A 13,889-nucleotide genomic window follows, 5' to 3' on the forward strand; every position below is an offset into this window, starting at 1 on the left:
AAACCAGGCCATTAAGTCACAAATAAGAGAAAAACAAGAATACAAGAAATAAGGATGCAATTACATTAATATTTCACATAAAGACCTGTGAATTACCTATCATGCAAGAACTATAGCACAATCAACACACCATGTTAAAAAAAAAAAAGTTAGAAATAATGCAAATTTGCAGTGTTTATATTCCTGTCAGGCTCCCATGGCCCATATTATAAACATTCTCTTACTAATCTGAATACATGACCACTTCTGTATGACCTGTCAACAGAGGAACAGACTTTTGCACACAGAAAGGTGCAGCATCTAACTGGGCTATTATTCATGCTAACCAGCCAAACCTTAATCCATCAGGACTGAGGTATGAATTTTGATGTTTGAAGAGCAACTGATTATTTGTATCGTTTTGATTGAAACTATAACTTTAAAGGAAGAACATTCTGCATACAGCTCTGTAATAAATGACAAAACAAACCACATAACTATGGTGGAAAAGTGTCTTCTGTCCTGCCCTCTGCTGGACACAAATGAGCGCTGTGAAATGGGTTGTGGAGTGACTGCTTCATTATGGAGTCAGTGCCTCTGAAAGCTTCGGTTACAATCCGACATGGAAGCAACTCACATTAGACCATCCAGATGTCTTCACTGGAAGTCCATGTTCAGCTCTTTGGTAGGTCTTGCTTTTATTTAGCATGCTTTCGTATGCTGTATTACATTCTTAAAACACCTAATGTAATACCTCAGTTCATGGAGAATTTTTGTCTCATTGTAAAAGTAAGTGTCAAATCCAAATCTCAGTCATTCAGCATGTTTCTACATTGGGCCTATTAACAAATATACAGACATTAAACATATAGGTACTATACATGAACTAACCATGAGCAATACATTTGTTACTGTATTTGCTAATCTTTGTTAATGTTAGTTAATGAAAATACGGTTGTTCATTATTTGTTCATGTTAGTTTACAGTGCATTAACTAATGTTAACAAGATTTTAATAATGTATTAGTAAATGTTGAAATTAACATTAACAAAGATTAACAAAAACTGTAGAAGTGCAGTTTATTATTAGTTCATGTTAACTAATGTAGTGAACTAATGTTAACTAATGAACCTTGAAAGTAAAAAATAAATAAATAATTCATTTAAATTATTTTATTCCCTGACTGTACAGTCTAAGGTTTGAATAATTTAATCAGCAAACAAAATACAATTTTAATTGAGATTTAAATCCAAAATAAGTTCACTGCCTAACCTGAAAGAGACGTAATCTTAATTAAATTATATTTGTCTCATCTCATTTACAAGATCAGCTGAATAAAGGACAAGAAAGGTAAGATTTGTTTTTTTATTTTATTCTTTTTTTATTCTATGATATTTTTCATTTATGTTTACATGAAAAATACATTGTTATAAAATAAATTCTCTAAAACTAGACTTGCTTTTAAGATTGTTTTCATGTTATTTTCAAAATAAATAATGTTCTAAAGTGCATATAATGCAATATTACATACTCCACATTCAAAACATAAAGTGAAAAAAAAAACTATATTCATATATTTTAGCTTTAGCATGATCAGTTTTCCATCAAAACTCAGCTTGTATCCCTTTGCATTCCTGTAGAACATGTAAAACCTAAAAACAACATTTGTGACAACAATATTGAGTCAATAATCTCTCATATTCCCTTATAATTCAGGTATATTCCAATTATAATATTACGTATATTCAAAAATCAGCATACCACCAAGGAGACTTGAAAACTATAATGTTCTAGAGACAGAACTTATTGAAGCACTATTGTGTTTTTTTTTTTTGGGGGGGGGAAGAGGAGGTAAAGTGTGCTGGTCATAGAATGTTTACGTAAACTGCTGAAATTCACAAGGTATGAACACCATAATAAACAATTGCGTGTTGTTGAACTTAGGCTACATTTATAATAGTCAAAAGCCCATGTTGTCTTTATATGTCCTTTATCAAACTTTCCTCTGGTTTCACAGAAAAGGCTTAAGCTAACCTTAGACTAATATGCATGTTTGAGCTGTTTTAACTGAAAGCAACTTGTACTGACATATCTTAAAATATGTCAGTGCCATTGTTTTGTCTCAAGATGCACATCAATAATGTTATTTTCAAGTGTACATTTATAAAAGTTACTTAAATATCCTAATTGAACTAAGGCCTAATCCTGGCTAAACCCTGTCTGTGAAACCTGGCCTTTATGATTTAGATTGCTTTATATATATATATATATATATATATATATATACATATATATTATGAGGGCTTTTGAACTTAACTGCCCAGTGCCTTAAAACAAGTGAATGGGCAAATTTTGCTTTCTACATCATTTTAAAATCTGCATATGAACTTGGAATCAAGGTTCAGTAAGATTCAAGTAAGATTATGAAGCCTGATTAAGATCTGCAAAATTCCACAAGGTAATTCCACCTTCTCTTCATTTCAAATTCTGGGGTAGCATCAATTTTATGTGACACATAGTTTAAGAATTTCCTTCAACTAACAACAAGGTAATGTGAAACATATAGTCAAATGACAGTTTATGAAATACATCTGTATATAATATAACATCTAGTAATCCTCATGGTTCTACAGCAGGCTTGGTCCCTCTAAAAGGGGAAACAGAAAAAAAATGGTCAAATATCATAATGTCGCTTGCGGACACAAAAATAGCAAACAAAGTTCCTTAGATGCTATTTATTCTCTAGACTACGGCATAATGACAGTGTACTCACATTAATTTTCTGGTGGAGGCAGACAAGAGTTTCTGCGCGAACGGCACATATTTTTCTGTTAAGAAAACCAAGTCACTCTTAGAAGCCCAAAGAAATCCCATAATTCACAGATCTTGGTGTACAACAGAACAATGTGACATTACAATGTCTTCAATGAAACACAGACTGTACCTTCTGATGCAAGCGGAAATGGACGGCTGGATCAGACAGCCAGGGGTGCTTCAACGCTTCTGTTGCTCCTATCCTCCAACTACACAAACACACAGAAAGAACATCCATGGAACATAAAAACAAGGGTTTAGGTTTCAATCCATGAACTACTGTCATTATCTTATGAGAGAGTAATTCTAAACTAGCTGAATGCAATCCAAAATGGGTCACATGTATGTTCTATGTTCATGTTCTAACATGATTGGAGGGAATACCGATGCAACTGAATGCAACTAACCTAATAATCACGCATAGTTAAGATGTGGTCACATGTAGCGAAACTAGAAAAAAGTTCAGTTCTAGTTTTGCTAGTGTTCAAGTTGGTCATACAAATATTGTACGCTGCCCAACAGAAAGCTTCTAGGTTTGTAAGTGACGTCTGTGTGAGCAGTGCTTCATACATCCCTATGCTATGCAAATATTGCTAATGTGAAAACACCATTAGGATAGAAAAACAATGCAAATCCAGTTGACTGTCTCTTTAAAGGGGCAACATGTAGAATTCATAAACCCTTGTAATTAGCGACACCAGTGGCCATTAAGTGAACTGCAGCCAGCAACTTCTTACTCTCATGCTCATATTTGAGCACATGTAACATACAAGAGACTGATTCAATGCCCTGATATACTCACGGCAAAGTTCTTTTTCATTATTTTCTTAGAGATAAAAAAGAAGTTGGAAATACCTTTGCAGTGATATAGCCTACTGTACTGTTAACCCATTTAAGCCCACGGGCAACTATAGTTGCCACAGTCTATAGTTGTCTTTTTTTATATATATATATGTTATTCATGTTTTATGTCTCAATGACATGCAAGCAAACAACCAAATAAAGGATTTCAAGAAAAAAACAAAAAAAACAAAAAGGTATTCACTTCCTTCCTGTCACATGAGGCTGTCAACTTCCTACCCCAAATTCCAGGAAGCATGGCGAAGGCAAACCCTCTCAAAGAAAGGCAATTTTCATGTTACTAATAATGCAGCTTTTTTGGGTTCTCATTGAATGTTCTTCGACTTTTATACATTATAAATTTGTTTATGAATAAAGATTGTTCTGCTAAAAGCAGTTATTTTGAGTTAGATGCCAAATGTTCTCTTCCTATTCAAATTTGACATTGAAGGGGTGCATACAAAATAAAAATAAATGCAGAACATTTTCACATTGAACGGAAAAGAGACTCTTGAGTCAGGAGTGTGCATAACTGTCACATCCTTTGAATTTTCCTGGTGAAACCGAGTCCTTCACAGGCTTTTATAGACAACCTAGGAAGTCGGGAAAGGAAGTCGGGTCTCGTTTTTTAAGTTTCGTTGCAAGCTGTTCACACATTGACAATACAAAATTTATTGATACATGAAAATTCTTACATATAGCCCCTTTAATACATCTGTTACTCTCTTGTACCTTTTATCTACAACGAGCAGTTTGGAAATGAAATCCTTTGCTTCTTTCGAGACTTCTGAGAATTCATCCTCCTCAAAGTTCCACTGGCAGGACAAAATGTTATTTAGCGTCTCGTTCTCATCGTCCCCGAGGAAAGGTGACAAACCACTGAGCCTATAAAACATAATTTATACACTGAAAAAAGAAAAATGGTCTAGGATGTACTTTGAGACACTTTACACTTAATTTACTTTTTTTTTTTTTTTTTTTTTTTTTTTACAACTTACTTATTTACAACTTACTTTTTTTGTTAAAATGCTAATTTTAATTGCGCTAGAATATTTTCAAAGTGTACCTGACAACACATGCAACTTACAGCATGTATGTGATAACACCCAGACTCCACATGTCTGTGTTGAATGACACAAAGTCATAGTTGACCACCTCAGGCGAGAGAAACTCCGGCGTACCGAAATTCACTCGTAACTTCTCCCTGGGCTGATACCTAAAGAGAATGAAGGTTTCCCAATTCAAATGCACTCTACATACTATCCATGATGTTGCAGATATTTTTGTAACAAAGACAACAGTGCCGTGACCATACTTACTTCCTTGCAAGTCCAAAGTCGATGATCTTGACTTTATTAGTTACTCTGCTGACACAAAGAATGTTCTCTGGCTGCCGGCCACAAGAAACAACAAGGTTACTGTGGTTATTTGTTTTAAAACTAAGAGGAATGTCGGCTGGTTCCCTCCTGCGAGGGCCATATTTTAAGATTTAAGTGTTTTTATTGTTGTATTGCTTTGGATCTCTGGTTGTACCTTTAGGTCTAGATGGAGGATGTACATTTTGTGCATGTAGCGCAAGCCTTCACAGATCTGCCTGATGAACATCACTGTGTCGAGCTCCGTCAACTTGTAGTTCTCGTCAATGATTCTGTCAAAGAGTTCTCCTCCATCAACACTGTTCAGGAGAAGGATCAACACAGAATTAACTTTCCAGTACTTACTTTTCTAAACAACTGTAGTTTGCCGAGCTACTCAGCATTAGTTAAAGTATTAAGCTATTCATTCTTCATCATTACAACAGTACATTACATTAAAAAGTGATTAAAACTCTAAATAACACAAATGAAAGTGGATGAAGATGAAACTAAGTAGGATCTCTACTTTTAGTAGGTCACTCTACAACACTGGTAACACTATATATGTGTAATTACCCACAGCTCAAAATCATATTACAGACTAGCAAAGGTCTCCAGCTGATACTGTCTTATGATTGACACATAGCATTCAGACCAGGGAAAATAAAACAAAAACAATTGCATTCTGTTTTAATTACATTTAATGAGAACCAGCCAATAAGAATGCACCAATAAAAAGTACATACTATTCAAGTACAAGGATAATGTCGTTCCTGGACTCATAGGCTGCGTAAAGCTGGATCAAGTTGGCGTGGTCAAGCTGGTTCATAACCTGAATCTCATTCTTCACCACATCCTGTCAGATAAAGCACATTAACCTATTATTTTACAACTGAGCCTTTACATTACCTTTACATTTGGAAAAAAATGCTGGTTGGTTTATTGTACCTTTTCTTTTTGACTCCTAGCTTTGATTATCTTGGCAGCCAAAGTAAGTCCAGAAGAATTTTCAATGCATCTATGCACCTGACCGAATCGACCTCTGCAAGGTGATAAAAGCAGTTATAAATGACAATTAACACACCTAGAAAAGTCCAAATTATCCCTCCATTTATATATATATATATATATATATATATATATATATTTTTTATATATATATATATATATATATATATATATATGTTCAAATATACCTCTGCAATGACATTTGCACATGTATAAGTGTGGCTTAAGTGTCCAAATACTTTTTGGAGCCACTATATATGCAAAACGACATTTTAAAAGACTTAGAGGCGCAGACCAGTAAAGACTTCAGGGACACTGTTTTAATGCAGCAGGTGTCATATTTTTCAGATACTATTCCATTAACAACAAGAAGAACATTCCCTTTGAAGAGATGGATTAACACCTAGTGATTAGTGTCCAGCTGGTGTGGAGGTACAATTTCACATACTCTGAAATTGCTATGTAAAAATAACTGTCTTGACTCTGAAGTTATGAATCGGGTGAGTGGAGAATGACTGTGATGTTACGCAATTAGCCTTTGAGGGGATTAGCAGACTACACTGTCTGAATTTACACCGTCTCTAAAACATTCTGTTCTGAGAAATTGGTTCCAACTGCAAGAAAATACTTCCACAGACCCTCCGAGAACCTCCTGTCGGTTGATAGTGTAGAAGTTGTTAATCTGGTTGGGTTTGGCAGACACAACACGGTGTTTGAAGGGTGCTGGTGGAGGTGGGGTGCAATCTGCAGGACAATAGAAGATGGAGAAGGATGAATAAAAATTTTTCAAAAAGCATGGAGGTTAAACAGTTGGCATGCCTGTTGACCAGACACATATGTTGTGTTTTTGGAAGCAGCTCCCCAACATGAGATGCTCAACTGCTTAACTAGTTTTCAAGACTTTCTTGGTCAAACAGTGCTAACCGTTATTTGTGATTATTACCGATTGACAGAAATGTTGGGACCCCTTTGTGACAGACTTATGTATATACATACAGTCAAAGGTTTAGACATACTTAACTCAAAATGTTTCACTGAGAAGTGTTTAAATTAGGGCTGCCCCTAATAGTCGACTAAATGTTAATCGATGAGTAAAGCCTTAGTCGACTAAAATTTTATTAGTCGGTTAGTCACAGGAAAAAAAATTCCAGAGGAAGTGGCGAAGTCACGGAGTCCATAAGGGACAGAACGTTAACCTAGATAAATGTGCACTATTATTAGCCGCATATCCAAGTATTTGTGCGGAGTGTGGAAGCTAAAGTATTAGCGTGCTTACTGCATGACATGGAGGTGACAGCACAATCACATTTTTTCCTGATAATAGCAGAAACAACTTAAAATACTCAATCATTTTTCAGTCAAATTCATATACATGTGAATTTCCTTAAAATCTGGATGCTTGAAAGATGGTTGAAAATGTGGAAAAAAATTGGAAAATAGTCAGCATAAAGAATGTGTGTCCAAGCATTTGAATGTCATTAACCATTGAAAAAGCCATATTGGTTGACCACAGCTAGTTGCAGTTAGTATTTTCGGTAGAGATATTACTATGATTTCTTAAATCATTAAAACATGATATGACAGTGTGTTTTATATATATCAACCCAATATTGTTAATTGCAGGGTAATTTTAGTATCATTGATATACTATTATAATTTTAGTTAATGATAATAACCATGGTAATTGTTTTAGCAAACCGGTTAATAGGAAATGAATGGTGGATTATGTGATTATAAGATATATATTCCATTATTATTTTTATCAATTATACAAATGAACCACTGAGAATCTTACCAATGAAGAAGTTATCATTGTGATCTTCATCTTCATCCTCATAGGTCTCCTTCTTCAGTTTGCTGAAATCCAACTTGATTTCCACACCATCAGCTTTGAAAACACCACGGAGATCTTCGGGTTCCTGTAGCTCCTGCTCGCCCTGGTCTTGCCCCTCCTCAACCCTGCTCTTCTTGTGGTCCTCCAAACCCAGATCTTCTTCTGTTACGTGTCGTTTACTGATGGTAGTCACCTCATCCACCTGCTCAGACTCACTGCTGAAACAACAGAAACATAAAAGAGGGTGAAGACATCAGGTCTCACTAATTATAGCCGTGCAGTGTGTGCCTAAAACCTGTATGAATGTTTTTACACAGAAATAATTCTTAAACACTTTTTCTCAATCAAAGACTGGTAATCTTAGGAACATGTTCCCCCGGTTTCACAGACAAGACTTAAGATGGTCCCAGACTAAAATGCAAGTTTGAGCTGTTTTAACTGAAAGCAACTCACACTGACATATCTTAAGATAATTCAGTGTCATTGTTTTGTCTCAAGATGCACACCAGTAATGTTTTTTCTGGAGTACGTTTATAAAAGCTACTTAAATATCCTAATTGAACAAAGGCCTAATCCTGGTTTAGGCTAAGCCCTGTCTGTGAAACTGGGCCCTAATGTGTTCATTTTTATTTTTTTTTATTTTATTTAAATACTAATATCAACTAAATAAGTGACCAACACTTTGAGAGTAACACTGCATAAACATACAGTACAGCCAATCACATGTAGCCTACTGTATATTAAAGGTGTTTTGAGAATGGCACCATTAAAAAAATCTTCTTGTTGTCAGAACCATAGTCTCGTAGGCAATGCTTTGACACTCTTATTTGCAAGAACATCACTGACGTTGGGTGATGGAGTCTGACTCACAGTAAGTTTTCTAATTCATCTAAAAAGGTGTTCGATAAAGGTTCAGGCCTGGGACATGTGCAGGCCAATCAATTTCTGAGTAAACCATATATGGACCTCCCCTCGTACACAGAGGCATAGTCATGCCAAGATAGAAAAGGGTTCCCTTAAAACTGGAAGCACACAATTCTCTAGAATGCAGTAGGATTGAGGTTTGTAATTATTGGAATAGCCAAACCTCTTACGTAGAAGTGGGGTTTCACATACTTTTGGTCATGTGGTGTATGACATAAAAAAAAATAAAAAATAAAAAAAACCCACCAGATTCACAACTCACTTTTGTGCTGAGGTTTCAGTTGGTGTAGTAATGTCAGATTCTGAAGGACCCTCAATAGTTGTCTGGTCATCCGTACCCACATCCTCCTGATCTTTGAGTATGTCAGTGGCCTTTAGAGGCATCTCCTTAGTCTCTTCTTCTGCTAATTTTTGTGTTTCACCTTGGATCTCCTCTATCTTTGGCTCTGTGTCTTTCATCTCATCTTCTTTCAGGTCCAGAGTGACCTCCGTCTCTTCTTTTGAGATCTTCTCTTGTTCAGGTTCAAGCATCTTGGCTTCCTCCAGGATAAGGTCCTGCAGAATGGGAGTAACCGAGCCATCCTCTGATATGTGCATGCCATTTTCCTGATGTTGGGACGCTTCAGAGCGTTCTACATTCTCTTGATTCAGTTTCTGAACCTCTTCAAGCAACAGTGTCTGTTTACTCAAAGAGACTGTAACAACTGCAATAAGAACATAATAAAGAAAGAGTGAAAATGGTGTTAAATGTGTCACATTATTTTACTTGTTTTTTCTGCTGTATTTACCAGTTGAATCAGGTGGTTTCTTCTTCTGTGCCTTGAGGCCTTTAAAGCTCAGATGAAACTTCCCATCTTTACTTTTGTGATCTTTTTGCTTTGGAGCAAAATGAAAATATAGCAAAGAAATAAGATGAGAGAGTTAGTTTGAAGTGAAAAAGTATTTGTTTTTCTCTTCAACAAAATAAACTTAAAAACATTAATGTGTACCGAATTTGTGCAATTCTTTCAGGGTTGCTAATAATTTGTGTAAAATGCATGGTTCATGAACCTACAAAGTTAGTACATTTGAAGCAAATATTTTTAAAATAAGAAATAATTTGATCCAAGATGCTTGAGCTTGTAAGTAAACTCAGGATGTTGGGCTCACATTCCAGAGCCCCTTTAGAGCCTTTAGTAGATGTAGTTTACTGTTACAGACACAATATAAGTGAGATGGGTTGTTAGGAAGCACAGTTAGCCTGGGATAGCGAAATGTTACATGACAATAAACTTTTGGCTTCTCTTCTCGCAGTGATGCAGGAAGCAACTATACAGCTATGAATACAACAAAACACAGTGGGTAAATGAACGCTAAAATTAATTTATGATGAAACAATCAATAAATATATTATTCGAAATAATTCGAAATGTAACATTTATGCACAACATGTCATTTAAACAGTAGTTATTCTAAAAGTGTTAGGGCATAAAAGTGCCACATGATCTCACTTGACTGTCATATTAAATACTAATAAGGAATGCATAAATGACATGGTTCCCCTAATGTGGCACCATCAGTTGAAGTCTTTCCCTTACATAGCTTATGTAGGCTGATGATGTGTGGGATATCTACAATAACACAACACATGGTATGTTGAAGGCCAAACAGTTGGGGGTGGGGGAGTAATGCAGATTCTAGTTGAAATTATAGCCCAACAAACAATTCCAACTGACTGTACATCATTTACATCGTGAAGACCAATTTAGTCATGTGCTTCAAAGTTAATCTAACTTCAGTGACTGGTATAATGGCCATATGAGTGTCTACGTTTTAAAGACCTTTCAAAATGGCACCATATCTTCTATGTCTACTTGAGAAAGCTTCCATGTAATAAATTGAAATGTTTGAATCACAACAAATGCTTCTTTCACTATAATGATGATGATGATGATTATGATGACATTTTCTTCATGGAACACAACTATTTTACCTCTTTGCTTATAGCCAGACAATCAAGCATTGTCTAACCTTCTTTACTGGAGATTTAACTCACCTTGGTAAGGACAGGCTCACTGTTATCTGAGGCCTGGTATTTAGAGATCAGTTTGATTTTACTATCCTTGGATTTGAGGGCTGAAGCCATTTTGCTTTTTCGAGAAGCTGGCCCTTTGAACATAATATCCATGATTTTGGAAGTTTTCACTGTTTCTCCAATAAAGCTTACAACCTGCTGAATGCTCATCACCAGTCTCTCCATTCCTTCCAGCTTTTGGGTTTGCTGTTCTGAGCGTTGATTTACTGCCAACATGATGCTGTTCATTTCTTGACACATTTCCTTCATCTCATTGGCTGGTCTTTTATGGATAACTGGAGGAAAATGGATCTCCTCCTTTTCCACTTTCAGAGTTTCTACATCTTTCTCAATTCCATCAATGTCCTGAGACATGCCATCGAGTCGGCTAAGCACTTTTTCCTGGATACTTATGAGCCTGTCCACTTTGCTGCTCAAGGACTCAATCCTGACATGGAGCAGGTCAATACCTGTGCTAGAGTCAGCAGAACTCATGGTAGCATTAAGAATCTCAACTAAAACCAACCAAGGAAAACCTAACAAAGATTCACTTCCAGTAGATGAAGATAGCTCAGTCTGGGTATTCAAAAAGACATCAATAATCCAACAATAAACCAAGTAGAATATTCAGATGAGACCAAGGCCGGACAAAAACAACACATTTTAAATCCCCCAATAACAAATTGATCCTTCCATCTCTTCCTTTCCATTGAACACTCTATGTACCTCTGCAAAGTGGAGGTCACATTAAGAATGGAATGAGCCGGTCTCAGTAAATGTAACTGGTGTGGGGGCTTTTACGTCAGCAGTTCCCGAGGAGGGGCTATGTTTGGCTCAGGAATTGCTGTGTGACATCTTAGAAGCTTTGAGTGCTAAAGCCATGTCAGATTCCTCCCTGCCAGGTGTCAAAGGGGCCCCAGAGACACTCAGTTTCCAGAAAGGGCTGCTCAGAAAATGAATGGAAAGAAACTTGAGAACTGACTTCTCTTTCACCTTGAGAGGTTCGATCAGAGACGTCATGTTATTTAAGATTTCACGTTGATGGAACTTCCCAGAAATTCCAGGGGCTCGTATTCTGCAATCTGCAGGAATGAAGCCAGGAGTTGGGGAAGCCAAGAGCACATGAAGAGGTCAATCAAAAAATGATGGGAAAAACTGAACAAAAATACAGAGCTCCTAAGGGGACATAGTTATGGAAAAAATATGAGATGGGAGGTAAAAATGCTTTTGCATTCTCTCGCAAAAGTATTGCGTTCTGAGAAACTTTTTTTTCTCGCAAAAGAGTTCCTCCGAGAAATTTTGCAGTCTCTCTCAAAAGTATTGCAATCCCCCAATTGCGTTTGCATACATTTGCATTCTCTCACAAAAGTATTGCGTTCCTCTGAGAAATGTTGTGTTCCCTCACAAAAGCACTGAAATATAGTTTTTCCTCCCACATCATATTATTTCAGTCACAAAAGTTTTGTGAGAGAATTTCTTGGGGAAAGCAAAAGTTTTCCAAAAGAGCACAAAACCACTGAAATAATAAATATATATGTATGTATGTATGTATATATGTATGTATGTATGTATATATATATATATGACCCTCTTTTTATTGAATAAGATCATGTATCCTCTTATGTACAGACAAACTGGTGAATGTTGACACTATTGGAAAAGAAGAGTCTGTGGAAGACTTTTAACCCTCTCTCAACTGAAATTAGAGCTAGTGCCAGTGTTCTGACTCTCTGACTCTGATACACCCTCTCTCAAGCTAGCCAGGTCTGTGCAACAAAACTAGCCCAATGGCCAATCAAAAATAGCCCAAAAATAGTGCAAATCAATAGTGAATTTTCTCCGTCAGTGGGTGGGTCGGAGCGCCAAATTTGTACGGAAACCCCAGGGTTTTAAAAAAGTAACTCATCCACAGTTAAGACAGTTACAGATCAATTTTAACTTAGATGATGAAATATGAAGCCCCTCTCCACCCTCCCAAACTCTGCCCCATAATACAGTTCACTTGACCTAGTTGTAGCGTAGTAGTCCCGTGTGTATTTCAAATCAGTGTTCATTTTCTATATTTCTCAAATGCCAATCTTACCAGACTAAAATGTCTCTTCCCAGAATAGCATTAGAACACTCAGAGGTGCCGCTCCAACACCAGAGTCATCGTCTCATAGCGACAGGCATCATTTGACCCAATGCCCCCTAATAGATGCCGCCATAGGACATCCAAAAGCCTAACAAGCACAATTAAATTTGTAGTCTATGAGGCATACACAAATATGCTGAAATTAACAGATATTTACACACTATTTACTCAAAATTCAATAAATATTTGATAAAAGAAAATATGCATTGGCCATTGACAAGTCTGTTGTTATTTTGGAACTAATACAAGGGGAGTCAACATTTTTGTTAAGCGGCAAAGCAGCCACAGTTATTGATAAATTATATTTCTGATATTTGACTACTCTTTATAGTTCACTTTGCAACTCTCCAGGGTGTATGTTTGAACCAGGGTTGGGCAAGTCTCAAGAGAAGGAGACTTCTGTTGTCTTTTTCATAATATACTGGCAGTGGACATCTGACACTGACGGTGCTGTGAAAAATGGGATCAAAGTGAGACCTCATTTGCAACAGGGTGTGCATCACCTGTCCTTGGACGCCAACAGATGATAGAGTAGAAATGCAGACGGCAGTCATTCCATGTTGTCTAAGACAAAATAGACTCTGTGTGACAAGGCAGCACAAATGTGTTCAAGGACAAATTGAGGAATCAAAATGCAATCAGTCAACATCTGCTTTATAAAAATGATTAGATTAATGCATCCTTGTATAGGAACATGGAAACATTGTTAGGGCCAGCTATCTCACCACTGAATTAAAAGGGGAAAAAATATGTTTAGCATAATTAGTAGACTGACTCCATAATTAAATGACAGACTGCTCATTGAATCATGGGAAAGACAAACATGGCAAGGGATAAGTCACCCACAGTTTTCAAAAATATTTATTGACAAATTTGATCATTACTGACTTTCTGTACATGATTCAGAAATGATACAGAATTTAAATCTAAATGTTGGTGCTGTCAGGG

At 36.4% G+C, this 13,889-nt stretch overlaps 1 protein-coding gene and 1 long non-coding RNA gene across 7 annotated transcripts in view; one reads left to right on the forward strand and one right to left on the reverse strand.

Annotated features, from left to right (window-relative positions):
• Positions 1–532: 532 nt before the first annotated feature.
• On the forward strand, positions 533–7,984 carry LOC127503313 (uncharacterized). 3 transcript variants are annotated; one of them, XR_007927068.1, is made up of 5 exons: positions 547–664; positions 1,305–1,329; positions 5,957–6,037; positions 6,345–6,428; positions 7,836–7,984. It is a non-coding gene; the product is annotated as an uncharacterized LOC127503313 (long non-coding RNA). The 3 variants fall into 3 exon arrangements; XR_007927067.1 differs by lacking the exon at positions 5,957–6,037 and having other exon boundaries at positions 538–664; XR_007927066.1 differs by lacking the exons at positions 1,305–1,329; positions 5,957–6,037 and having other exon boundaries at positions 533–664.
• mylk4a (myosin light chain kinase family, member 4a) overlaps positions 1,331–13,889 on the reverse strand; it is a 41,352-nt gene continuing 28,793 nt past the window's right edge. For 2 of the 4 annotated variants that reach the window (XM_051876353.1, XM_051876363.1), the window contains 13 exons: positions 9,543–9,630; positions 9,017–9,458; positions 7,792–8,048; positions 6,635–6,740; positions 5,937–6,030; positions 5,735–5,844; positions 5,167–5,308; positions 4,953–5,023; positions 4,721–4,849; positions 4,366–4,518; positions 2,924–3,002; positions 2,753–2,807; positions 1,331–2,626 (listed from right to left, as the gene is read on the reverse strand). In XM_051876353.1, coding sequence (XP_051732313.1) covers positions 2,754–2,807; positions 2,924–3,002; positions 4,366–4,518; positions 4,721–4,849; positions 4,953–5,023; positions 5,167–5,308; positions 5,735–5,844; positions 5,937–6,030; positions 6,635–6,740; positions 7,792–8,048; positions 9,017–9,458; positions 9,543–9,630 — 1,725 coding nt within the window. In that variant the 3' untranslated portion in view covers positions 1,331–2,626; position 2,753. Of the gene's footprint in view, positions 2,627–2,752; positions 2,808–2,923; positions 3,003–4,365; positions 4,519–4,720; positions 4,850–4,952; positions 5,024–5,166; positions 5,309–5,734; positions 5,845–5,936; positions 6,031–6,634; positions 6,741–7,791; positions 8,049–9,016; positions 9,459–9,542; positions 9,631–10,789; positions 11,645–13,889 lie in introns of those variants that run through there. The other 2 variants (XM_051876343.1, XM_051876335.1) reach the window with 2 other exon arrangements.

The sequence above is a fragment of the Ctenopharyngodon idella genome, chromosome 2 (genome assembly GCF_019924925.1).
Source record: "Ctenopharyngodon idella isolate HZGC_01 chromosome 2, HZGC01, whole genome shotgun sequence".
NCBI lineage: Eukaryota > Metazoa > Chordata > Actinopteri > Cypriniformes > Xenocyprididae > Ctenopharyngodon > Ctenopharyngodon idella.